Here is a 26,153-nt window from a genome sequence, read left to right as displayed (position 1 = left end):
CCTTCTCAACAGATACCACCACCAACAGCCAACATATATTGGGCATTTGTTCTGTGACACCTTTGTGTACTATATGCAGTAAGAACTTTATATGTATTAACTCATTCAGTCTTCATAACAGACGACTTTGAATTTTATTATTCATAGGAAGTAGCCTCAGAACCATTCTTTCTAGTTCATTCTCAATCAACCATTCCTTTTCTTCTTCTTTTTTTTTTTTTTTTTAAGATTTTATTTATTTATTTTACAGAGAGGGAGAGAGAGAGAGCGCGCGCGCACAAGTAGGCGGAGAGGCAGGCAGAGAGAGAGGAGGAAGCAGGCTCCCCACTGAGCAGAGAGCCCAATACGGGCACCGATTCCAGGACCCTGGGATCATGACCCGAGCCCAAGGCAGAGGCTTTAACCCTCTGAGCCACCCAGGCGCCCCTTTTTCTTCTTTTAGCAGTGAAAAATACCCATTCTCCAGATAAAGGGCAATCCTTTCATTTAGGCACAGGATCCTGTCTTCTCAGGATCCTAACTCCTTCCAAGACCCTTCTTATATTTTATTTATTTATTTTTAAGATTTTTATTTTAGGGAGCAAGCGCGTGCGCACTAGCGCCCGGGGGCGAGAGAGGAGAGAGGGAGAGACTACAGCCCAAGGGGGCTGAGCTCTGAGCCCTCTTGGGGCTGCATCTTACCGCCCTGAAACCATGACCTGGGCAGAAACCAACAGTGCCACGCCTAAGAGACTGAACCACCAGGCGCCCCTCTCCTTCTTTTATTCTAAACGCCTGCCTTCCTGTTAAGAGTTCTCTTGTTTGAATTGAGGTGTCTTCCTACCTCCTGCTGCCATTAAAAAACAAAACAAACTTCCCCCAACCTCACCTAGCAGCAACCATTCTCACTTCTCTTCACAACCAGGTTCTTAAGAATTGCTCACATTTACTCTAATTCCTAAACTTCCATTTATTTCCTAGCCCACTCCCACCTGGTTTCTGCTTCTACTGTATGAAAGCCGAGCTCTTGGCAGCATTTGATGCACCATAGTCCTTCATCTAAACTCTAGGCTTCTCTGACATCACCACCCTGTGAGTGCTGAGGTAAGTGACACAGGTGACCTAAAAAGAGGAAAATGTGAAACAAAGTAGCGCACGGGAATGGCCAAGGAGGGAAGGGTGAGTGGCGACTGTTACTTTTTGAGAGGGGCCTCGTGAGACCGGAGTCAGAAAGGGCCACACCAAGCATTAACACCAAGTGACCGTGACTTTTACCCTGGCTTTCACCTTCTTTCTTCCCCTATCCTTTGAGGGCCTGCGGGTACTCAAGAAAGCGAGAGGGTTTGGGCCCGTGCCAGGCGGTGGGGGCCGGTTCCGTAGCTTCGAGAAAGGAGGGGTCTACCGGTCCCGCGGACCCGGCCGGGAGAGCGGAGGATGAGGCTCCGCGGTCGCGGGCGGAACCTGTGCGCGGAACCGCCCTTGCTGCTCCGCCGGAGGCTGCAGGGCCGCGGACACGGGCGCGCATGCGTGGCAGCGCTTCCGGCCCTGGTCCCCGCGCGAGGTCTGCTGAAGTGCCGGGACGCCGCTGGAGGAATCGTGGGTCGACTCCGCGGCTGGCCGCGGCCGCTGCGGGTCTCTGAGAAGCCCGAGACCAGCGCGGTGTATCCTGGAGGCGGGTCGGAGGCTGGCCGGAGACTCCGCCCGCCGCTGGAGCTGGAAGGAAAGCAGGAAGAGCTGGGCTAGGTGTGCCCTTCGCTCCCTGCCTCCCCAGGCCGGCCCCAGCCAGTGGTGCTGGAAAAGGGGTGGGGTGGGGGTGGGGGTAGATTGGGGTGGCGTCGGGGAGCAGTGCGGGGAGGTGCAGGTTAAATGGGTTTCTCTGCAGATTCAGTGTTGTTAAATCCTGCGAATTCACACTTTTTTAAAAAAATGAAGAAATTAAGGCTTAAGGAACTAGAAAGTCGCCTGCAACAAGTGGATGGATTCGAAAAGCCCAAGCTACTTCTAGAACAGTATCCCACCAGGCCGCATATTGCAGGTAGGGCGGCTGGTGACCGTGTCTTTGCTTCCTGGGTTAGGCCTATCTGCTTACTCCATAATGAAAATAGAACAGTTAGAATACAAAGAACGTCTAGAGGAATTCTGCCCCGAGATTACATATCACGTTAGAGAGGACTTCCTTGACTTGCAGCTAAACCCAGCATCACCGCCCCCGCCCCTGCCGCCCCGGCCCCGCCAAAAACCGTTTTATTGTTTCACTGCTTGGTTTTCTGCATACCTCTTAATACTGTAAGACATCACTTTAGTGTGTTTGTTTCTCTACACTATACACTCCTTGAGGGTAAAGAACTTGTCAGTCATGTTCACACAATTCCTTGTCTAGAGGAGCTCCTGCTACTAGTTTGGAGCTCAGGACACGTTTGCAAAGTAAAGATCAATTTTCTATTGCAACGAATTGCAAATGCAAGGATTCCTGTGTTATACTTGCCCTAGAATGAGTACTAGAGTTGGTAGCCGAAGGACTGTGTTTAACAAATCCAGAATAGGTGCTATAAAATGAGGCTGTGTTTTGGTTTTTAATGATCCGAGAGTCATCAGGTGTTGCTTGATCCAAGAGATTGATACTGGGAGTACAGTAGACAACAAAGGAAAAACCATATTTAATAAACATATTGTCAAATTCATTGAGGAGTCTTGGGAAAATTAATTTGGGAATCCCTCCCAGCTTCAACATTAGTTCTGTTTCTAAGCAGCCAATGAAAGCATATACCTGCAACAAGTATATACCACCAACATATTGTCATAATTCCAACCAAAACTGGCACAAAACTGTGTCTGGGTTAAGACCTGTTTTCTCAATTTAGATGATTTCTTTAGTGTATTCTGACTGTAGGGTTTCTTAGTGAAGTCTAATGTTTTAAAAAATCTCTTTGTTCATACCCAGGGTATAACACGCATGTGGACGTGCTAATTCTTTTGAGATACCAGCATCAAAGTCACTAACACGTGCAGCAGTAATTGGGATAGCAGTCAGACTGAGATATCCCTCTAACTGTGTGAATTTTTCTTTTAAGATTTTATTTTTAAGTAATCTCTACACCCAATGTGGGGCCTGAACTTATAACTTATAACTTATGGAGAGTTGCATGCTTCACCAGCTGAGCCAGCAAGCACCCCAATTGTGTTTTTGATAAAATCTCTAGTGCTAGGCATCATGTTGGCCAGTAGTTCTTGCTGGTTCACATATCCACAGGGAGAGATCAGTAGATTTATTCATGCTTAACCTTTAGTAAATATCCCAGACCTTTGTGTATTTGGAAGAACCCTTTCTGATCTCAGCAGCTCCTGCTCTACTGCTCAGTTCTCATTAGTTTATGAATTTATGTGTCTAAAGGCTGTATTGTGGATATAGGACTTTTCTCATTCTAGCTTACACTTAGGGTACCTGTGTTCTGGTGACAAACTTGTCAAAAAGTTCTGGACCGTTTTAATGTTAATGCTTATTCAGTATTGGTGATCTCCAGACTTAACAGATTTCAAAATAGTTTTGGGAGACTGATACAGGGTTGCCAAGTTTATATTTTGACAAGAAAAGATATTTTTAAAACCTGTTTACTCTCACCATCCTTGCAAAAATATTTCAACATCAAAGAAAGAACTGATATATGGGGGGGGCAATGTTTTGAAGAGGCTGAGGAAAAAACATTCTAGCCTTATTTTTCTCATTTTATTTCAGAATTTTGTCATTCTTCGCATTGTCACCAGAGTAGTTTTTGGGAACCACTGGTGTGTGTTATTGTTCTTGTGGTGCCTCTTACTACATAACAAGATATTATACCTCATTTTTTTTTTTTAATAATTTGGAACACCATTTGGGGGAGGAATAATGCAAGACAAGAAACTGCATTAGTCATTTACATGAATTGGATTTTGGTCATCAACTTACTCTTACTCCCTAATGTGTTTTTTGATCTTTTAGCATGTATGCTCTATACAATCCATAATACATATGATGACATTGAAAATAAAGTGGTTGCAGATCTAGGATGTGGTTGTGGCGTTCTTAGCATCGGAACTGCAATGTTAGGAGCAGGGTAGGTGATCCTATATGTAATGTTTGGGTATAGGGTGGTCGGAATAAGAAAAAATAGGATTAACTAAATTAGATTTATGGGACTCTACAGTATGAGATGAGGGGAGCAAGAATATGATTCTGAGTACATTTTGAATGAGCAGAACGGTAAAACAAAAAACAAAATATGGTTTGATTTTGCTATTGTTTTGTTTTGGGAGCTATAGTCATTCTTTATGTGTGCTCTGTATTTATAGGTTGTGTGTTGGATTTGACATAGATGAAGATGCGTTGGAAATATTTAATAGGAATGTGGAGGAGTTTGAGTTAACAAATGTTGACATGGTTCAATGTGATGTGTGCTCATTATCTAACAGAATGTCCAAGTCATTTGATACAGTAATTATGAATCCTCCTTTTGGGACCAAAAATAATAAAGGTTAGTAAAAAGACTCAAGTGTACTGATACATGTATAGAAAAGCAAGTTTTAAAGTCATTTTCTTATTGTTTGGGTTAAATGATTTTGTCACTGTTCATTAAATAAACCATCTCTTACCTGTGTAATTACAATAATTTCAGTTTGTTTAATGTATGTCTAGGAAACTGAATTTTTCAATCTTTGTTTTTCTACTTTAACAAGGACAGTTGAGTAAATAGCTTTTTTAAATTAATTTACTATTTATACTTTGCTTTCAAGAATGACTTACCTAACCCTTATAATTCTGTAAAGGATTTTATACTTTTAGAACCTCATTTTAATGCCTTACACACCAAGAGTTTCAACATATGATCATGAGTAACAGTGACAGACTGTGGCTGTTTATCCTGGGTATTGTAGGCAAGGAGGATAGAAAGCCTGTGAGAAGAAAAGACGTGAAGTTTACTTTTTTAAGATTTTATTTATTTATTTGAGAGGGGGCGGGGGAGGGGCAGAGGAAGAGACAGACTCCCTGCTGAGCAGGGAGCTGGCCTCCGGCTCAAGCTTAAGACCCAGGGATCATGAACTGAGCCAAAGGCAGACACTTAACTGACTAAGCCACCCAGGCCAAGGAGCCATGAATAAAGAGTTCTCCCTCCAGCCCCTGCTTGATTCTGATTACTGCTGTACCTGTTTTCTCTTCTCCCTTGAGTTGTTAATTTGGAACATTAAAACTTTTACTTTATTCTTATTTAAAGAAGATAGTATAATTCTGGTTTTATTCTATCAACCTTAAAAGATACATATTTTACTTTTTTAAAAAATTTATTTATTTGAGATAGATCATGAGCTGGGGGAGGGAGGGCAGAGGCAGAGGGAGAGGAGAAGCAGGTTCCCGGTTGAGCAGGGAGCCCAATTCAATGACCTGAGGCCAAGGCAGATGCTTAACTGATTGAGCCACCCAGGCACTCCTATATTTTACTTTTTTGTATCTTGTCTTTTTGCAGAAGAATCTGAAGTGTCTATTTTGGAATTTGGGAAGAAAGTTTTTAAATACATGGTATTTTAATCTTTTGTTTTGGTAACAGGTATATAAATTAAATGAGTTTTTTCTACTCTTAACAGGGACAGATATGGCATTTCTGAAGACTGCTTTGGAAATGGCAAGAACAGCAGTATACTCTTTACACAAATCCTCCACTAGAGATGTAAGTTCACATCATCATGATGTTGCTACTTCAAAATTCATGACAGTGTTTAAGGATTTGCTGTGAATACTAATTACCAGGGTATCTTTCTCCTGAACTTTTTAAACATCGTGGCACTTAGAAACAATTTTCCCTTTAGCTAACATTTGTGATTTGTTTTCTTCCAGCCTATATAACTTTTTTTGCCAAAGATTTGCTCAGGCAGGAACCATTACCAGGAGAGACTATAGCTCAGTAGAGAAGTGTGGTATAGCTAAGATTACAGTATGTCCTAGTTTGCCTAACTCTGTTAGTCTCATTGTCCCTTTGTGGCTTTGTGTGCATTAAGGTAAGCAGTAAGACCTAATTTTAAGAACTGAAGCTAAACTGATGTGAGTTCAGAACCTCCCTTTTCCATTATTCTTGCCAGCAGTATAACATATGGCGGTATAGAAGATTTATTCCAGAAAATTGGGTATATATTTTGTCAGCACAACAGTGATTAAGGACACAAGACTATAGAGCCAGACTGCTTAGGTTGAAATCCAGACTACCACTTCCCTGTGTTATCTCGGTCAAGGTATTTGAATTCAGCTTCATCACCTATACTATACTCATCTATACTCTTATAATTGGTAATGGTTTGGTTTCTTAATTTCACAATACTACCAATACAGCTGAAACATTTTTAAGAGTCTAAATTCTAATGAATTTTTAAAAGCTTAAAAATTTAATATGAATATTAGCAAAAAAGTAATTCTCAATTATTTAAAAAAAAATCAGTTCACATTAACATGTTGTTATCTTCAGCATATTCAAAAGAAAGCTACAGAATGGAAAATCAAGATAGATATTATTGCAGGTAAGACAATTTTTTAAGTTTCTCACAAAATACATCTAAACCCTAATTACTTAAGGTCAATAATTCATTAGCCCAACCAGAGTTTTAGGTGCCAAGAAAAGGTGCTGTAGAACATGTTTTCGGGGGCACCTGGGTGACTCAGTCAGTTAAGCAGCTGCCTTTGGCTCAGGTGATCACAGGGTCTTAGAATCCAGCCTCAGGTGGGGCTCCCTGTTCAGGGGGAATCTGCTCCCTCTCCCCCCAGCTTGTGTGCTCGCTCACTCTCAAATAAATAAAATCTTAAAAAACAAAAACACATTTTTAGTTTGACAAAATGTGAGGAGTTGGTAATGGGTTGGAAATGAAGTAAAGAGAGGCTATCAGTGTTTGCCTAAGACTGTCCCAATTTATGCATTTTGCTGAAAATTCCTAATAGTGCCCAACTATTTGGTCACTCCAGACGATGACAGAACAGTTGTTTAGCATCATAGTGATAAAAGCTTGGGCTTGGAGTGGGTCAGACCTGTTTGAAATCTACTCGTGGAAAATACCAACAGATCATATCATGCCTGATTACCTTTCCATTTCAATTTTCTTTTTTCTTTTTTTTTTAATGATTTTATTTATTTATTTGTCAGAGAGAGAGAGAGCATAGGCAGACACAGTGGCAGGCAGAGTCAGAGGGAGAAGCAGGCTCCCTGCCAAGCAAGGAGCCCGATGTGGGACTCCATCCCGCGACGCTGGGATCATGACCTGAACCGAAGGCAGCTGCTTAACCAACTGAGCCATCCAGGCATCCCTCCATTTCAATTTTCTAATTGTCCCTGGAGTCAGAGAACATGAAGCTGTTTTCTTTTAGTGGGGGATAGAGTATAATCATCCACACTGTTAGTAAATGTCTTGATACATTTTTATTAGCAAATTGGGTAATATTCACAAACACCAGAATGGGATAAACATATAACTAGAAACTAATGAAAATCCAAATAATGCTGAAGGCTGAAATAAGTACAATAAGGGGGAAAATATTCTTTACTTGATAATAAACTGACTAGGATTACCACTGTGGTAGTAACCATGTAACTAGTCCTATTCATAATTAGTAATGTAATGTGGAAAAGTCTGTCAGTCCTCCTATTTACCCAGTATTGTCATTCCTAACCTAGTTCAAGGTATTGTAATATTCAACTTGGAACACCTTAGAACAACTCCAAATATAACAAGCCAGTACCTTGCTATTCCAAATGTGATCCTCAGACCAACATTATTCACATCCCTTGGGAGTTGAGACTTGCCTTTTAGCTCCAGCCAGACTTACTGAATTATAATACACATTTTAAGATTTATTGAAGGTTATTTGATTACACATGAAAATTTGAAAGCTGTAACCTACGGATAATTTGTGTTGCAAAATATGAAGGTCAGGCAGTCTACTGCCATCCCTCTAAAACTGATGAGTAAATCTGGAGAACCTACATTAATTCTTAGAATAAGAAAATTGTATTTTCACTTGAGAGCTTAATAGAAAAATAATTAGCTACTTACTACCAATATTAAAATCTGGACAAGAAATTTTAAAAATAAGCATGATTGTTATGATTGCTAGCTAAAGATTATTAGGAAATCAGAAAGATACCATCATCTTCTGTCCAGTTTTTATCCTTTCAAATTCTTCCCCATAACCTCAAATTTTGGCATAAATGACCAAAATAGCAGAAATGCCAACCTTAGTTAGCCATGGCTAATCTTGGGAATGTATCAGGTCTCAGTCTTTGGGAAGTTAAAGTGACAGGTCTGAAGTGTTCTGCTTACCAGGGTTAAGTACTTCCTTAATTTTATTTTAATTTACATATGTCTGTATGTATGTCAGGGACAGCAAGTGAAATTTTATTCTTAGATGGCTTTTGTTTTATAGAGCTGCGATATGACCTGCCAGCATCATACAAATTTCATAAAAAGAAATCAGTAAGTTTCTTGAATCTGGCTTATCTACATTCAGTACTGAAGAACTTTTCAATAAGTAATTATTTCCAATGTTATCAAGTTGCCTGAGTAAATACAGGAAGCTAGCATAGGAGACAGAATAATTATCAATGGGATAACAGCCAATATTCTAGTTTAAGATATTTTTTCTCAAATGCTTTACACACAAAAATAAAAAACTAATTTTTTGCTCTTTTTTATATAGTACATATTTTATTAGTTTGTACTAATACATTTTCATATTACAAAGGCAATTTAGTGGAAGTCTTTTGATATTTGAATCATTTGAAATAACACAAACAGAACTATACATTAAAAAAAAATCTTCATTTGGGTAACAAAAAGACAAGTTAAAAACAAAAAATTTTCCTTTCTTACAGGTGGATATTGAAGTGGATCTAATTCGGTTTTCTTTTTAAAAGCCTCTAAAGACAAAAGCAGCTTAAAACCTAATTAAGATGAATAAAAAAATTTTTTACTAAACTACTGGTCTCCAGCACCATTTTCTGTTTTCTGTTGTTTTGGTGTAGGTTCTTCTTTGTCTGTTTCTTCTCTTGCTCTTTTTACTGGTCCTATACAATAACAGAATTTTTGTCAAGTTCACTATATAAGCATTGCTCTTTTAATATTGAGCATAAGAACAAAAATAATTGTTTAAAAAACAACAACATAAAAAAAAGCAACAACTTCCTGGGGCGCCTGGGTGGCTCAGTTGCTTTAAACTATCTGCCTTAGGCTCAGGTCCTGATCCTAGGCTCCTTGCTCAGTGGGAAATCTGCTGCTCCCTCTGCCTCTGCCCATCCCCCCACTCATGCTCCCTCTCTTTTTCTAATATATATTTTTTTAAAAAGCAACAATTTCCCAACACCAATGAGAAGGATTTTCCTAGTATAGATATTCTGCTGTCTAAACTCAACCTTCCAAATATCTGTTTCCCACTTGTAAAACAGTATAACTTGTGTAAATCATAGTCCAAGAATATCACTTATACAAAAGGTGAAAAACCATACTGCTGTTCTTTCCCATATAATTTCTCATGAAAGTACCAAAGGACTTAGAAAAACTTACCAGATCCACCATTTTGATCATGTTCATCATCGCTATCAAATTTCGTTTTCTTGCCCTGAAACTGTACTTTTCCTTTAGCAGACCCAGTCTGGGCAGCTTTATTTCCCTTTCCTTTTCCTTTAAATCTGCGACCTATAGAGACATAATTGAGAAGTCCACGAGAAATGTTTTAAATCTCTTGTCACTGCCTCTGAACAAGCAAAAAATGAGTTAAAATAACCAATGGTCAAAGACAAATAAGAACTAATGACCTTTTGATTTCCATTTGTTTAGAGATTCTTGTTGATCTTCTATGATTTTTTTCAGTGCTTCCTTTTCCACATCTCCTTCTAGTACTTCCCACGTCACTTCTTTATTCCTTAATTGTAGGTTACCATTATTTGCATCTTTGGCTTTATCCAGTGCTTCCTTAGCTTTTTCTTTAAAAAGAATTATCCCCTGAAATAAGTCAAGCAGAGAGAGTCAATTATCATATGGTTTCACTTATTTGTGGAGCATAACAAATAGCATGGAGGACAAGGGGAGATGGAGAGAAGGGAGTTGAGGGAAATTGGAAGGGGAGGTGAACCATGAGAGACTATGGACTCTGAAAAACAACCTGAGGGTTTTGAAGGGTGGGGGGAGATTGGGTGGTGGGTACTAGAGAGGGCACAGATTGCATGGAGCACTGGGTGCAGTGCAGAAACAATGAATACTGTTACACTGAAAAGAAAAAATTTAAAAATTTTTAAAAATCTTATTAAAAATAAATAAATTTAAAATAAAAATTATCCCCCATACCAAAGACAGACAATAAAAGCCACACCCTTCAGGTTTTTTTTAGTTCCACAGTTAATTCCTTCACTCAAAAACTTTTCCTACCCTGCAAATCTCCTCTGCAATTATCAATTTCAATGAATTATAACTGAACTTCAGGAAGGTATCACAAAACTTACAGTCACAAATACCAACAGTTATTCATAGCATAACTCAGAAAATATCAGACATTTACATACAGTGATGGCAACAATAAAATGGAAAGTAAATGACCAAGTAGAAACTATTTCATAAACACATTAATTTAAAAAAAAAATTGCTTTGTTTCTACTAATGTTGTCTTCTAAAGTTAAGTTTCTTTGGAGTTTTAAACATTGCTAAAAAGCATATGAATGTTTCCAAACCTCTTTTGCTCCTCTCACAAAGTCTATCCATTTTATTTCACCATGACTTGAGAAAAGGATGTGCAAATCTTCTCTACAGGTCTGATCATCTAAGTCTCCTGAAAATTTCAGCAAGCAGCCAATCTTTTCTTCTAGAGATTTCTATAAAAACATACAAAGCAAGAAAAAAAAGTTTCTTAAAAACAACCAAAAAAAAACAGAAATGGCTTACACCACTCTACACCTAATACATGCAAAAAGCTAGAATCTAAAATGCTATTTTAAAGTAGTTTAACTATTAGTGCATTTTCCCTTGTCATCCCTTGTTCTATGATAGCTTCTGATTTTAACCTTCTTAATTTCTTCAATAAGTAGTATTTACTCAAGCTATATGTATTAGTTATTATGTACATCTCGTTACTAAGTTATTTCTCTGGATAGGTAATGAGTTTGGGCAATACTATTGGGCTATGACTTTAGTGCAGTGACAACTTCAGACCTGCTCACACACTTGCTTCAAAAAGTCCTGCTTTTTATTCTCATAAATTTGAAACATAGCTTTAGATACCAGTAATATATACTTACCATTTCAGCATTTTCTGCTAACTTTTGTTTTTCTTCTTGCTCTCTACAAAAGAAATGTTAATTAGAATGTTTCCAATTACTGTATGAGAAAATTAAATCTGATAGTTAACCTTGATCATGAGCACACACTGCTCAATAACCAAAACCAGTCGTTACGTTTTCTGATTCTCGTGGGTAGAGTGCAACACAGTGTGCCCCCAGATTATCAAGGCAGCTTAAGATCTTAATGTTTCACTACCAAAAGAAAAGCCTGCTACTCATTTCAGAATGCATCATCAAGCTCCACTTCCCAGAACCACTAACTCTATCCCTGTTAAAACTTGAAGGAATTAAAATGACTGGCTCAACGTACTTACTGTTTAGCTCGTAATTTAGCTTCCACTTTATTTTGCTTTCTTTCTTCATTTTTTTTTGCAAAATAATCTTCCCTAAAGAACACAAAACACAGGAGCTGAGTTCATGAGAACAAAAATAAGACTGCAAATTACTCTGAATGATTTAAGCACAGGAAGGAATATTACACTTTCTAGCAACATAATTACCTAAAAATTCAAAAGATGCCAAGGAAGTTATTTAGTAACAGCTTTACTAAAAAACATTTCACATTTCATAAAATATACACCTCTTAAAAGTGCACCTCAATGGTTTTTAAGATATTCAGAATGGCACAACCATCACTACTATCTAATTTTGAAACAAAAAGAAACCTGATGTCTATACCAATCTCATTGATTTTTACCTCATGTATAGAAAAAAAAAGTAAACCAGGATTTATATAAATAACTTCTCATAGAATTTTCTAGTGTTACTTTCACAAAAGGAAAAAATTCCACAATCTCTAAAACCGAAGAATAAAAGTAATTATGAAAATCACATTAAAAAATACTTTTGAAGGTTAACATTAATTACAAGATTCATCACAGTACATCTATAAGTCCATTAGGTTTAGTAAATGACACTTAGAAGATTACATAATGTGAAAGTAGGGGACAATGGCCTAACTTTATCATAAAAATGCTCTGGTTTGTTCTAACTTTTGACACACACATATTAAAGAATGTGGTCCAAATCTGTATTAAATAATCCTTTCTACTAAACAAATACAGGTGTATATATAAACTATGAGAAATAAGAACAGACTGTACATTGGACAGGGATTGATTCTCTAATAACATAGATGCCCAAATTTTACTATCTAGCTTGATTATATATATTAGCTGCAAAACAAAATAAAAAAAAACCAAAAAGCAAAAACCAAAACTTAACCTTTATTAACTCCTAACAGTGAAAAGGTATTAAAAAAAACACTTCCTTGGGGCACCTGGGGGGCCCAGTTGTTAAGCGTCTGCCTTCAGTTCAAGTCATGACCTCAGGGTCCTGGGATCGAGCCCTGCATTAGGCTCCCTGCTCAGTGGAATGCCTGCTTCCCCCTCTCCCACTCCCTGTATTTGTATTCCCTCTTAGTGTCTCTCTCTCTCTCTCTCTGTCAAATAAATAAATAAATAAATAAAATCTTTAAGAACTAAACAAAACCAAAAACCCACTTCCTTATGGTCTCAAAGAACTAGGAGTTTCCACTGGGCAAATTTCAAATGTTTATCAAAGAAAGCCCAAGGATACTAAAAGTACTGTCCTTACAGGGGTTGCTATTCCATATTCTGTACCCCAGTGTGTCAATTCCATGTAACTAAGTGGCCAAAAGAAACATCCGCATAAAGACTTACTTGAAAAGTATTAGCAGGTCTGTGTCTTTATACTTCTGGTCAGGGGTATCAACAAACTTCTTAGCAGATTCAATACTATCAAACACAGCAAAAATTGATCCCTATTAAAAGGGGGGAAAAAACTCTTTTAAAAAATGTCCCACATATTTTTCAACTAGAAAAAGTTGTAACATCATACAGAAAATTCTAATATCCTACGACCATACCTTAAATGCTTTGTGTAATGTTCTTCTCATCTGAATATTTAGTACTTGACCTTTATCTTCTAACCATTCTTTTATATCATCAAGGGTTGCATCAGTTGGGAACCCTTTCTGTGAAGAGTAGAAAGATGTACAAATGCCTTCTCAGGTAAATAATTTTATCAGAAATTCCAATTCATTTTTTCTTGAAACCAAACCAGGATATATGCATCTATCTATATCTATCTCTCTCTGTCTCTTAAATGTTTAGTGCAATTAAAGTGACTTACTTGGAATTTGCTTCAAAGTAATCCACTTTGTTCAGTTAGACATCTACCTTTGGCTCAGGTCATGATCCTTGGGGTCCAGGGAATCTCTCCCTCTGCCCCTCCCCCTGCTTCTCACTCTCTCTCATCACTCTCTCTCTCTCAAATAAATAAATAAAATCTTCAAAATAATCCACCTGGGGCAGAGATAAAACTAGATCAATCATGTGTTAACTCCTAAGGTTGGATAACGGTACATTACATAGTCAGCTACCTTTATATGCTTTAAATTTTCCTGAATAAAAAAAAAAAATCTACTTAAAAAATTCATATGCTAAGAAAATTACAATCAAGTTTAGCCATTGACAAATAAAAAGCTGATAGGCAGTGGGTGCTTAAAATATGCCCAAGATTTTGTATAATGTTATATGGGTTTTTCATTGATTGTCACAAAAGCTCTAGAAAGCAATTCCCATTTATGAAGATAAGATTAGACAGCTTAAGAGCACTGCCTAAGAACACACAATAAGTGGCAAAGCTATGATTCCTGAGTCCTTATTCTTATCCATTCTAGTTTCTTTCTAAGTAAGATACTCAAAATAAAATTAAACATGTTAAAGGCCCACTTACAATATAAACAGATCTGTTTTTTACATCATTCTTATATTCATCAGTCACTTCAGGGAGGGGTTTGCTTGGAGATCTTCTGATTTTAGTTTTATCTTCACTTATTTCCATGAGTTCAGCCTTTGATTTACTCAGTGCTTCTACTATCACATTAAAGTCTGTTGTTAGACGGTTTAACCTGTAAAATATATATAAAAGCATTGTAAAACTTAGTGGTAGCACTTGTTTACAGAAAAATCTCAAGTTTTTTTTTTTAAATCTAAAGATGACTTTATAAAGATTTTTACTGGGGTGTCCCTATCTCTCAGTTGGTTAAGCATCTGACTCTTGATCTCAGCTCCAGTCCTGATATAAGGGTTGTGAGTTCAAGCCCTGTATTGGCCTACATACTGGGCATGGAGCCAACTTAAAAAATAATAATAAATAAAATAATAATAAAAAAGGCTTTTACCTATTGAACTTTATCATTATCTCCAAAGGGACCCAGCCTTCATCCAGTTTGATCTGTTCCTTTAAAAATTTGTCTCGTGGCAAATTGAAGTCACCAAAATAATACTGCAAGATAATAACATTATATTTCAGAGCCCTGTACAATACTAACTTACTAACTCCAATCCTGGAGTTTTTAATTGCCATTACATCACCATGTTCTATTCTTTAAAAAATACAACCAACAAACATTTTCTCCTAAGTACATGATAATGAAACATTTATAATTCAAATTAGCAGAAAAGTAAAACTAAAAATTGATTACTGAAACAACGTAATTAGCAGATAATGTCAATAGACCATCAAGTCTTAAATAAAACAAAAACATAGATAAGAATTTATTATGTGAGAAGCCTCTTGTTTCAAACCAGTTTGTAAAGAACAGACTGTTAAATAAAAAGAACTAGAATACACTGATTTAATTACTCTAATCTTTACAAATTAAAAAAACAGGTGAACGTTTATCTAATTTAAGCATAAAGGCACTCACTGAGTATAAAAGCAAATAAGGCAAAAACAAAAAAATTATACATGAAAAGACTCAGGTGTGACTATTTGGAATGCCAAAAGTAACATACAAAGTAAAAGACAACAAAGAAGTTTGTTAACAATTTTTTTTTAAGATTTTACTTATTTATTTGAGAGAGAGAGATATCACAAGTAGGCAGAGAAGCAGGCGGGAGGTTGTGGGGGAAGCAGGCTCCCCACTGAGCAGACAACCCAATGTAGAAGAAATGTTGGTAGCATCCCCAGCCATGTGACTATGAAAAATCCCACCCACATTTTTTTTTTTTTAAGATTTTATTGATTTATTTGATGGAGAGAGAGATCACAAGTAGGCAGAGAGGCAGGCAGAGAAAGAGGGGGAAGCAGGCTCCCTGCTAAGCAGAGAGTCTGATGCGGGCCTCAATCCCAGGACCCTGAGATCATGACCTGAGCCAAAGGTGGAGGAGGCGTAACCCATTGAGCCACGCAGGTGCCCCTTGTTAACAATTCTTCTAAATCAAGGGAGAAGGAAAAAAACTCTGAAAATCCTAATAGAAAAATGGATAAAGGACATTAAAAAAATTACTAAAAATAAGAATGTAATATAAATATATAAAAGTTCAACTTCATTATTAGTCAAAGAAAAGCAAGAAAGCAATGAAATACCATTTCCACCTAACAAACTGGCAAAAATTCCAAAAACAAGAACACCTAGTATTGGCCTGAACACAGAAATGATCATGCAGGTGGAGATGTAAACTGGCAATCAGTATCAAAGGTTTTTGATAATGTGCATACCCCTTGAGTTGGTACATCTTTTTCTAAGGAATTTTCTCTTAAATCAGTACACATGTTTACTAAGTTTTATATATAAAGATATTCATCATGAATTGGACAGCTCATGCAGAAGAATGGAACTAGACCATTTTCTTACACCATACACAAAAATAGACTCAAAATGGATGAAAGACGTAAATGTGAGAAAGGAATCCATCAAAATCCTAGAGAACACAAGCAGCAAACTGTGAGTTCGGCTGCAAGAGACTTGTTTCCAAAGGCAAGGGAAATTAAGGCAAAAATGAGCCATCTGGACTTCATCAAGATAAAAAGCTTCTGCACAGCAAAGGAAACAGCCCAAAAAACCAAAGACAATCAATAGAATGGGAGAAGATATTTGCAAATGTCTTATCAGATATAGGGCTAGTATCCAAAATCTAAAAAGAACTTACCAAATTCAACATCCCAAAAACAAACAATACAATCGAGAAAGAGGGAGAAGAAGACATGAGCAGACATTTCTCCAAAGAAGACATAAAAATGACCAAAAGACACGAAAAAGTGCTCAACATCACTTGGCATCAGGGAAATACAAATTGAAGCCACAATGAGTTACCACCTCATACCAGTTAGAATGGCTAAAATTAACAAGTCAGGAAATAACATGTTGGCAAGGATGTGGAGAAAGGGGAACCCTCTTAACACTGCTGGTGGAATTCCAAGCTGGTGCAGCCACTCTGGATAACAGTATGGAGGTTCCTCAAAAAGTTGAAAATAGAGCTACCCTCTGACCCAGCAATTACGCTAGTAGTTATTTACCCTCAAGACAGAAATGTAGTGATCTGAAGGGGCATCTGCACCTGGATGTTCAAAGCAGCAATGTCCACAACAGCCAAACTATGGAAAGAGCCCCAATGTCCATCAAAGGATGAATGGATAAAGATGATGTGGTATATTATATATAATGGAATACCACTCAGCCACCAAAAAAAGGAAATCTTGCCATTTGCAACATGAATGGAACTAGAAGGTATTATGCTAAGCAAAATAAGTCAATCAGAGAAAAACAATTGTCATGATTGCACTCCTATGCGGAATTTAAGAAACAAAACAGAGATGCATAGAGAAGACAGGGAAAAATAAAACAGTATGTAATCAGAGAGGGAGACAAACCAGAAGAGACTGTTAACCATAGGAAACAAACTAAGGGTTGCTGAAGGGATGGGGTAACTGGGTGATGGACATTAAGGAGGGTGTTATATGCAACTGATGAATCACTGAACTCTACCTCTGAAACTAATAATATACTATATGCTAATTAATTGAATTTATATTTAAAAATTTAATTAAAAAAGTGAAGAGGAAAATGCTAATATAAAACTGGATGGTGAATTAAACTTCTCTGTGTTAAGCTAATCTTAAGGCCAAAGTAGGGAAACATGCCAATAAAAATAATGATTTGCTGATTTTTAAAACTAAATAAATACAGATAGATACATATTCATCATGGAACTACTGCAGCTAAAAAATTAGAAATATCCTACTTAACAAATAGGGAATTGGGTAAATTACTAATGACATAAAGCTTTACTCTCCCAAAATGCATCCCATGTTCAGAGCACATGGGTGGTTCAGTTAAGCAACTGCCATCGGCTCAGGTCATGATCCTGGAGTCTCAGGACTTAGTCCCACATTTGGCTCCCTGCTCGGCAGGGAGTCTGCTTTTCCCTCTGACCTCTCCCCTCCCATGCTCTCTTTCTTAAAAATAAAATCTTTTTTTGTTGTTGTTTTTTAAAGATTTTATTTATTTATTTATTTGACAGGCAGAGATCACAAGTAGGCAGAGAGGCAGGCAGAGAGAGAGAGAGAGAGGGAAGCAGGCTCCCCGCTAAGCAGAGAACCCAACGAAAGACTCGATCCCAGGACCCGGAGATCATGACCTGAGCCAAAGGCAGCGGATTAACCCACTGAGCCACCCAGGTACCCTTAAAAATAAAATCTTAAAAGAATAAAAAATAAAAAAATGCATCCCATGTTTGATGGGGGAAAGGGAAGAAAATAAAAATTATGTTGGTATGAGCACTGACCATGAAGTCTGAAAGTGTATTCATCAAGCTTTTGACTTTGATTACTTCAGGAAGGTAGAATCTGAGGTGGCAGATTATGGAAGGGAAATTATTAACTTTGTCTATATACAGCTTTGTACTGTTCTAAATATCAAACTGAATTAATTAAAAATTTTTCTTCACAATTATAATGAAATTAGTACAAAAAGTTGTAGCACAGGACCTTTTAAATGGCGGGAAATGCAACTTTAAAAATAAGTTCTGATAGCTGCAAAACCACTAAATAACATAATCTGAAGTTCCTCAGTAAGAACAGAAAACATTAAACGAAAATTTCCTATGCAGCCATTACTGACACTGTAAAGCTTCCATTTAAACACAATATTAGGGGCGCCTGGGTGGCTCAGTGGGTTAAGCCTCTGCCTTCGGCTCAGGTCATGATCTCAGGGTCCTGGGATCGAGCCCCACATCAGGCTCTCTGCTCTGCAGAGAGCCTGCTTCCCTCTCTCTCTCTGCCTGCCTCTCTGCCTACTTGTGATCTCTCTCTGTCAAAAAAATGAATAAAGTCTTAAAAAAAAAAAAAAACAATACTAAAAATGCACAGATGACTGTGAAATACATACGCTATTACAAGTGATAATGGCCAAGAACCCAGCTTAATTGGGCAGAAAAATCTATGAGGACCTTCAAACAGACAAAGTGTTATTTAACAAGGGAAGGTACTTTACAAAAAATATTGCATTATTACGTGCCAGGAACTCTTCTGAATGCTTTACATTTTATTAACTAATGTAATCTTCACCAACAACCTTATGAGGACAGTATCACTATTATCCTCAGTTTTTAGACCAGGAAATTAAAACCAAAAGGTAAAAGATAACACTGGTCTATAGTGTTAACATTTTGAAATGTTTATAGGTGTTGGCTTTCATAAACTGGCTCCACTAATACAAAACTGCGTAGTATTTTAAGTCCATCTAATTTCAAGAATCAAAGACAAGAATCAAAGACATATTTAATACTTTACATGAAATGTTTAAAGGGTCATTACAGTGAAATTAAATGTTCCTTCTGTATCTGTTTTGAGGCTCTACATATCCTTTCAAAGAGCACATTTTTGCAGTTTAATATCATAAGAACCATACCTCAATCTGATGACAGATTTTGGCCTCAAGAGCAGCCATTTTTTCATTATCACCATTTTCAGCCATTGTGGCTATCTGTAAATTTTTCCAAATTGGCATAAAAAGGTTATTATTATTTTTACATAACACTCAAGATTAGAAGAATGTTTTAAAATTATCGATATTACACTCTTTTCTTAAAAATCAAGAATTTTTAATTTCACAGGTTCAATTTTTCTACTCAATTCTCAAATTTCAACAAAGAAAATGTTAGACTACATAATGGAAAACTGAAAAGCTATAGATAATCTGCAACCTTTTCAGTAATCACTGGTGTCTCTATAACAAAGCAAGTAGTTATCTTCACTTAGCTGATAAAGAAAGCTTTCAGCAAAAAACTCCAACTATTTACCAACCATTTCCAGCTTTAAGCAGATCACAATGTTAGTATATTTCTATGCATCTCAGTCTTATTTGTTCCTGTGGATTGCGTTTCTTTTAAAATTAGTCACTGACTTACCAAAACCTTGTTATCAGCAAAGATTAAGTAGCATAACTTCAGGATGAAAAAAAAAAATCAAATATAACCATCAGGGTTAGATTAAATGCAGTTATGTTAAGGAACATATGAAAATAATTTAAGAGTCTGGGGACACTAAATTCATGTTAAGCTGAGGGTTTGTCTCCTAATTCACCTATATACTGGTTAACCTTACAGCCAGGTTCTTGTTTCACATCCCTGACATAAGCGTTGCAGGAAAAAGTAAGGTGGTGAGACTGGTTTGCTAGGCATCACAACTGAAGTTTTCGGATTTCAAATCACTTGCCTCTAGTGCTCTATTAAATCTTCCAGTTAGCCACATTTACAAACGTATATTCTTAAGAACTCATCAGGGAACCTGCCATTCGTTGACTGTAGTGAACCATCTTTGGTGTACTTCTTGGAAGTATCGCTTCCTAAATTGTAATTGCTATGCAATAAACCTGGATGCACACTGGAAGCTCCTGTAATAGGAATTTGTGTGGTGCCAACCCACTACAAAACTTACTCAATCTTACGCACTGTCGACCACAACCGACGTCCCTAAATCGTTACCAGGATCTAGGGCCCCTTACAAAGCAAAGGGTGAGATAAAAGAACTGTTTGGTCCGTACAAGACTTATCTGGCCTACCCAATTTTGGAACTTCGTCTCATGTGATGCTTTTCCAGAGTGTACAACCACAAGTGAAATATTACCTACACTTTCTCCCTTCGCGCAGAATCCCTGACATCAGTGAGTAAGGGACACTAAAACCCTAGAGAGAGACGCCGCAGGAACACCTGCGGCCCCACCAATCCGGTTTGTCCCACAGGATCCAAGGAAGCCTCGGGCAATTAACCACCTCTAACCACCTCAGAAACTTAACCAGTGGCCCCAAACGTCTGCTCCCCGCGACTCCAGAAGGCAGTGGAGGTAGAAAGTCTTAACGACACAGAAGGGATGCGGACAGCCTCCGTCCAAAGGACCCGCCAGAGCCCACTTCCAAAGCAACCACTGGTTGGGCCCCAGCCTCGTGCGGGGAAAGCCCGCCCCTGCATTCCTCTTGGAGACCAGATCTGCCCCTCGCCCCGGCCGGTGCCCCTCCGCTCCCAGCCCAGCGCGCCGCCCCGGGCTGCGGCCCACGCGGCGCTCGCCCGGAACATGCGGACGGCGAGGAGTGGACGCACCGGCGTGAGGCAACAAGGAAATGGAATGCGCCGCTGCCACTCAAAGCAGAACCTTTTGTACTTCTTCCCCTCAGCCACCGGGAGTTGCTCACCTTTAAGGTCCCGGTCCCACAAAGCCACGCCGCACAAACGCTAACAGCGACCACAACGTCTCCACTTCCCAGCGCCGCCGGCTGGCCTACCGTGCGTGAGGAAGATGGGGGCCGTCCCGGCAGCCCTCGCGGCCCGGTGGGCGGAGCTTCGGATAGGCCGGAGCCCACACAGCGCTAGGAGCCTGCGCGCCAGCCGCGGACTCCCACGGCCCGCGGAGTCCCGCCCTCACGCTGAGGAGGTCGGGTTTAAGCGTCCCACGGGGCGTTTGGGAGAGTTAGGATAAGTATTTATTGTTAAGCAATTCTGGACCGCATTTGTATCTCCAGAACTTACTTGGGCTTTTCGTGCATTTGAAGTATTTGGCTTTTTTTCAGATTATACTTAAAAAAAAAAAAAAGTCTTAATGATCCATATATATATGGAGACTACATAGTGTTGTGATAGTTCTAAAAAAAAAAAAAAATGGCAAGTGACATTTTTTAGGATTCAGAAATCTTAGAGTTGAGAAAACAATAGAGCGTTTACGAGCTGGGAATCCGGAATCTGATTGCCTGTTTACAGGCTATGACATACGGCAAGTTAATAAACTTCTCTATTCCTTATGTATAAACTGGGGCCATTGAGAACTACCATTGTCTTCCTACAATTGTTGTGAGCACTAAACGTGATGCAACATGTACCTTGCTGGGAACTGCAAATAACAAGAGGAGCAGATGACATTAATTTAAAACAAAAAAACATGATTTTAGAAGTCCAAAATGCTACCTAGTGAAGAAATCTATTGCCTCTACTAGGGCCCTTTTCTATTAGTATACTTTTTGCACGATAATTTAGTCCCTTAATTAGAGGATTTTTTTTCTTGTGGTGAGATAATCTATTTTTCCCCTAGTTTTCTTGAAAATGTGAGGTGATATTGGTGAAATAGCCTTTTAAGTGATCTCAAGGCTTTTGGGGAGCCCAAAACAGATCAAATGTATTTACTGGGGGAAAATATCCTGTTATAGATTGAATCCATACATTGCATCAAACCAATGAGAAAAAATTAATGGTTACACTCAGGTAATTTAAATTCAAATTAATCAGGTTCTCTTATTTACTCAACAAATGCATGCTTATCTAATCTCCACTTTCTGCCAGACTTAATTAAAAAGTTAATTTTGGGTTTTGATCAAATCAGTGAGAATATGGGTATTGTAAACACACACACACACACACACACACACACACACACACACACACACATCAAGGGTTGCCTGGGTGGCTCAGTCCTTAAGCCTCTGCCTTCAGCTCAGGTCATGAGCCCAGAGTCCTGGGATTGAGCCCCACATCATGCCCCACGTAGGGCTCTTTGCTCAGCTGGAAACCTGCTTCTCCCTCTCCCACTCCTCCTGCTTGTGTTCCTTAACTCGCTGTGTCTCTCTCTGTCACATAATAAATAAAATCTTAAAAAAAAAACACACATCAAATGTATGTCAGAGTACTCCCACTCATCCATTCAGCAAGCTATTACACCCCTACTAATTTCCTGGTATAGAGCTTAGCACTAGGAATGAAAAGAAGATCCAGATCCTGCCTAGAAACAGTGGCACCTAAATAAATGTAACTGCTCATTTATGCCCTACAGTGTCTGGATAGAACAGCGGATACATACATTCTACTACAAGAAACCTCACTTACTGGAGAACATTTATTAGTTTTCCCATCCTATTTACTCTCCCTTTCCTGTCCCTCCTCTCCCTTCCCCTCCCCCTTCCCCTCTCCCCTCTTTTCCTCCTTCCCCCTTACCCTCCCTCTCCCTCCCCACCCTTCTTTCCTGACCCCTCCATCTCCTCGCTCCCCTTCCCCTCCCCTCTCATGGGGCCAAGCTCCATGCAGCCACCACCCTTTGGGGAAAATGGATTCCTGGCTGCACACTAGGTAGCTTCATTTTTTCAGATAAAGCACCAGGAAGACTTTCAGGCTGATATCCATCTCTTTCATAGTTTAACTTTATAGGATAACATACTAAAAGACCATCTCTCTGGGTATAAATGTAATATAATCACTTTAGAGAGCAATTTGGTAATATCTCCTAAAGTGTATGATATGTGTAAAATCTCTCTCTGTCAAATAAATAAAATCTTTAAAAAATATATAGAAGAGGGGCGCCTGGGTGGCTCAGTGGGTTAAGCCGCTGCCTTCGGCTCGGGTCATGATCTCGGGGTCCTGGGATCGAGTCTCACATCGGGCTCTCTGCTCAGCAGGGAGCCTGCTTCCCTCTCTCTCTCTGCCTGCCTCTCCATCTACTTGTGATTTCTCTCTGTCAAATAAATAAATAAAATCTTTTAAAAAAAAAATGTAGAAGAAATGTTGGTAGCATCCCCAGACATGTGACTATGAAAAATCCCACCCACATTTTTTTTTAAGATTTTATTTATTTATTTGACAGAGAGAGAGAGAGAGAGAGAACACAAGTAGGCAGAGAGGCAGGCAGAGAGAAAAGGAGGAAGCAGGCTCCTTGCTGAGCAGAGAGCCTGATGCGGGCCTTGATCCCAGGACCCTGAGATCAGGACCTGAGCTGAAGGCAGAGGCTTAACCCCCTGAGCCACCCAGACACTCTCACCCACATTTCTAAACACTAGGAGGTGATTACTGCTCTTCCCTGTGCCCCTCCACCCATTTTGAGAACAATCTAGGATAATGCTATTATTCTATTTTGAACATTCAGAATTATTCTATTTGGAATTAATTATTAGGCCGCCAGGTAGAGATGTCAAGTAGACAATTGGTAAATGCATTTGGAACATAAGGGAAAAGTCAGGGTTGGAGATACAAATTGTGGAGTTATTAGCAAATAGAAGGCATTTAAAGTCACAGCATTGGATGAGCTCTCTTAGATAACAGACAGTGAAGACAAGAGGGCCCAAGACTGAAACTCTAGCAATCCAATTTTTTGGATATTGGATAAAGGAAGAGAAGCCCGTACAGGAGCTAGACTAAGCACAGGCTGAGATATTTTAGAAAAATATGGTGCCATAAATGCTAAAAGGGGAGATTGTTAAAAGGAAGGAGTAATTAACTGAGCAAATTCTGCTGAGAAAGACTGCAGCCTAACCACCTTTGTCATTATAGCCTAAACTATTACTTATCCTCCAATATTGGATCTCCCTTTACTCTATAATAATAAAATCACCCCTGATTTTTAACCAAGTCCATGGCCAATCAGAAATAAAAGCTACAGGAACACCTGGGTGGCTCAATAGATATGGTCCAACTCTTGATTTGGGCTCAGGTCTTATCTCAGTGTCGTGGCCTCAAGCCCCACCTTGGGCTGCGCACTCCCTGCTGTGTGCTGATTCTCTCCCTCTGCCCCTTCACCACCCACTGCCCCAGCTTGTTGCCGCTAGACCAAGCGCTCTCTCTCCCTTTCTGACTGGCTGGCTCAGTCAGTAGAGCATGCAACTCTTGATCTCTGGGTGGTAAGTTTGAGACCCATGTTGGGTGTAGAGATTAAATAAAAATCTTTAAAAAAAGGAAAAGTACGGGGCGCCTGGGTGGCTCAGTGGGTTAAAGCTTCTGCCTTCAGCTCAGGTCATGATCCCAGGGTCCTGGGATGGAGCCCGCACCGGACTCTCTGCTCAGCAGGGAGTCTGCTTCTGCCTGCCTCTCTGCCTACTTGTGATTTCTCTCACTCTGTCAAATAAATAAATAAAATCTTTTTTTTAAAAAAAAGTAATGATCATAGGTGAGGTAGTAACGATCATAGATGAGGTTTGCCTGTTCTAGAAGGCAACATAACTGGAATCATGCATGTATACAGTATATGCGGTGTATGAATATATCACAATTTATCCATTCTTCTCTTGATGGGCATTTGGCTATGATGAATAAAGCTGCTCAGATGCTCTTGTGCATGTCTTTGGGTAGATGTTAGGTGTAGAGCTATGAGTGAAAAACCTGAGTCACAGGGCAGGTGTGTGTTTAGCTTTGATATACACTGCCAAATGGCTTTCCAAAGTGGTCATATCATTTTCACATGAACCAACAATGTATCTGCTGAACATTCCGGGAAGTACACTGTCATTATTTTTAATTTCAGCCATTCTAACAATGGTGTGATGGTATCTCATTGTGCCTTAAATTTGCATTTCCTTGGTGATTTACAATGTTAAGCACCTTTTTATGTGCTACTTTCCATTCGAACATTGTCCTTTGTGAAATGTCTATCAACATTTTTTGTTCATTTTTAAAGTTATATTAGGTCTTTTTTTTAAGATTTTATTTATTTATTTGACAGAGAGAGATCCCAAGTTGGCAGAGAGGCAGGCAGAGAGAGAGGAAGGGAAGCAGGCCCTCTGCTGAGCAGAGAGCCCGATGCGGGCCTTGATCCCAGGACCCTGAGATCATGACCTGAGCCGAAGGCAGCGGCTTAACCCACTAAGCCACCCAGGCGCCCAATGTTATGTCTTTTTTAAAAAAGTGGATGTTTAACAGTTTGTTTATATAATCCAGATACAAGTCCTGTGTCAGATATATGTACTGTGAATATCTTTCGTGGGGCCATGGCTTGCTTTTTCACTCTCCTGTTAGTGTTTCTGGATGATTACTACATTTTATATTGTGTTTATGAAATCATTGCCAACCCAAAGTCCCAAAATACTCTGCCCTGATTTCTTTTAGAATCATTTTCTTCTTCTGACATTTAATTCTGTGATTCACCTCAAATTAATTTTGGGATACAGTATAAGGTAGATGACAGGGGTTTCTCACTCTGTCAAATAAATAAATAAAATCTTTTTTTTTAATTTGTTTTGGTTTTTTTTTTTTCTTATATGGATAGAAAATCAAGTGTTTAACACCATTTATTGAAGATTGTGACCATGGCTCGCTCTAGAAAGGTTATCCAAATATGGAAAGAAATGTCTTAAAAGAGAAGAAGTGAAATTAGCCACTTTAAAAATTCAGGTAGTACACTCACATTCATAGCAGCATCATTCATAATAGATAAAATAAGTTATATTGTCTATTGCTAGTCAATCTATTGACTGATTAATGGAAAAGCAAAATGTGGTATAAAAGGTGGTACAGTGGGATTAAATTCAATCCTTACAGTGGAATTCAACACATACAATGGAATTCAGCCTTTAAAAGGAAAGAAATTATGCAGTATGGTAATGCATGGGTGAAACCTGAGGCCATTATCCTCAGACAAATAAGCTGGTCATAAAAAACACAAATATTATAGGATTCCACTTATATGAGGTACTTAGAGTAGTCAAAATCAGAAAGACAGGAAGTGTAATGGTGGTTGCCATGGGCTGGAAGAGAGAAGAATGGAGAGCTACTGTTTAATGGATATAG

General features: G+C 38.7%; 2 protein-coding genes across 4 annotated transcripts; one reads left to right on the top strand and one right to left on the bottom strand.

Moving 5' to 3' along the window:
• The first annotated feature begins 1,515 nt into the window (after positions 1–1,515).
• METTL5 (methyltransferase like 5) lies at positions 1,516–8,961 on the top strand. 3 transcript variants are annotated; one of them, XM_032355905.1, is made up of 8 exons: positions 1,517–1,722; positions 1,862–2,014; positions 3,956–4,070; positions 4,306–4,487; positions 5,593–5,675; positions 6,465–6,516; positions 8,411–8,460; positions 8,859–8,961. In XM_032355905.1, the coding sequence occupies exons 2-8, from the start codon at positions 1,906–1,908 to the stop codon at positions 8,895–8,897; spliced, it is 630 nt and encodes a 209-aa protein (XP_032211796.1). In that variant the 5' UTR covers positions 1,517–1,722; positions 1,862–1,905; the 3' UTR covers positions 8,898–8,961. The 3 variants fall into 3 exon arrangements, with proteins under 3 accessions (XP_032211797.1, XP_032211796.1, XP_032211798.1); XM_032355906.1 differs by lacking the exon at positions 6,465–6,516 and having other exon boundaries at positions 1,516–1,722; XM_032355907.1 differs by lacking the exon at positions 1,862–2,014 and having other exon boundaries at positions 1,518–1,722.
• Positions 7,388–20,945, bottom strand: SSB (small RNA binding exonuclease protection factor La). Its single transcript, XM_032355904.1, has 12 exons — positions 20,813–20,945; positions 19,033–19,107; positions 14,521–14,624; positions 14,073–14,247; positions 13,201–13,308; positions 12,995–13,095; positions 11,627–11,698; positions 11,271–11,313; positions 10,707–10,847; positions 9,798–9,984; positions 9,547–9,678; positions 7,388–9,050 (listed from the first exon to the last, which is right to left on the bottom strand). Exons 2-12 carry the CDS (start codon positions 19,096–19,098, stop codon positions 8,962–8,964), a joined length of 1,218 nt encoding a protein of 405 aa, XP_032211795.1. The 5' UTR covers positions 19,099–19,107; positions 20,813–20,945; the 3' UTR covers positions 7,388–8,961.
• Positions 20,946–26,153: the final 5,208 nt, after the last annotated feature.

The sequence above is a fragment of the Mustela erminea genome, chromosome 8 (assembly GCF_009829155.1).
Source record: "Mustela erminea isolate mMusErm1 chromosome 8, mMusErm1.Pri, whole genome shotgun sequence".
NCBI classification, from domain to species: Eukaryota; Metazoa; Chordata; class Mammalia; order Carnivora; family Mustelidae; genus Mustela; species Mustela erminea.
The sequence above is the reverse complement of the archived record's forward strand: the minus strand, read 5'-3'. Positions and strand labels throughout refer to the sequence as shown.

Coding starts and splice junctions, on each gene's coding strand:
- SSB (XM_032355904.1), bottom strand. CDS start 19,098: ATGGCTGAAAATGGTGATAATGAAAAAATGGCTGCTCTTGAGGCCAAA. Junction 10,848..11,270: donor TAGCAGAAAATGCTGAAATG/GTAAGTATATAT, acceptor ATGTTTTTATAG/AAATCTCTAGAAGAAAAGAT. Junction 9,985..10,706: donor TTGTGAGAGGAGCAAAAGAG/GTTTGGAAACAT, acceptor GACTTATTTCAG/GGGATAATTCTTTTTAAAGA.
- METTL5 (XM_032355905.1), top strand. CDS start 1,906: ATGAAGAAATTAAGGCTTAAGGAACTAGAAAGTCGCCTGCAACAAGTG. Junction 4,071..4,305: donor ACTGCAATGTTAGGAGCAGG/GTAGGTGATCCT, acceptor CTGTATTTATAG/GTTGTGTGTTGGATTTGACA. Junction 6,517..8,410: donor CAAGATAGATATTATTGCAG/GTAAGACAATTT, acceptor TTTGTTTTATAG/AGCTGCGATATGACCTGCCA.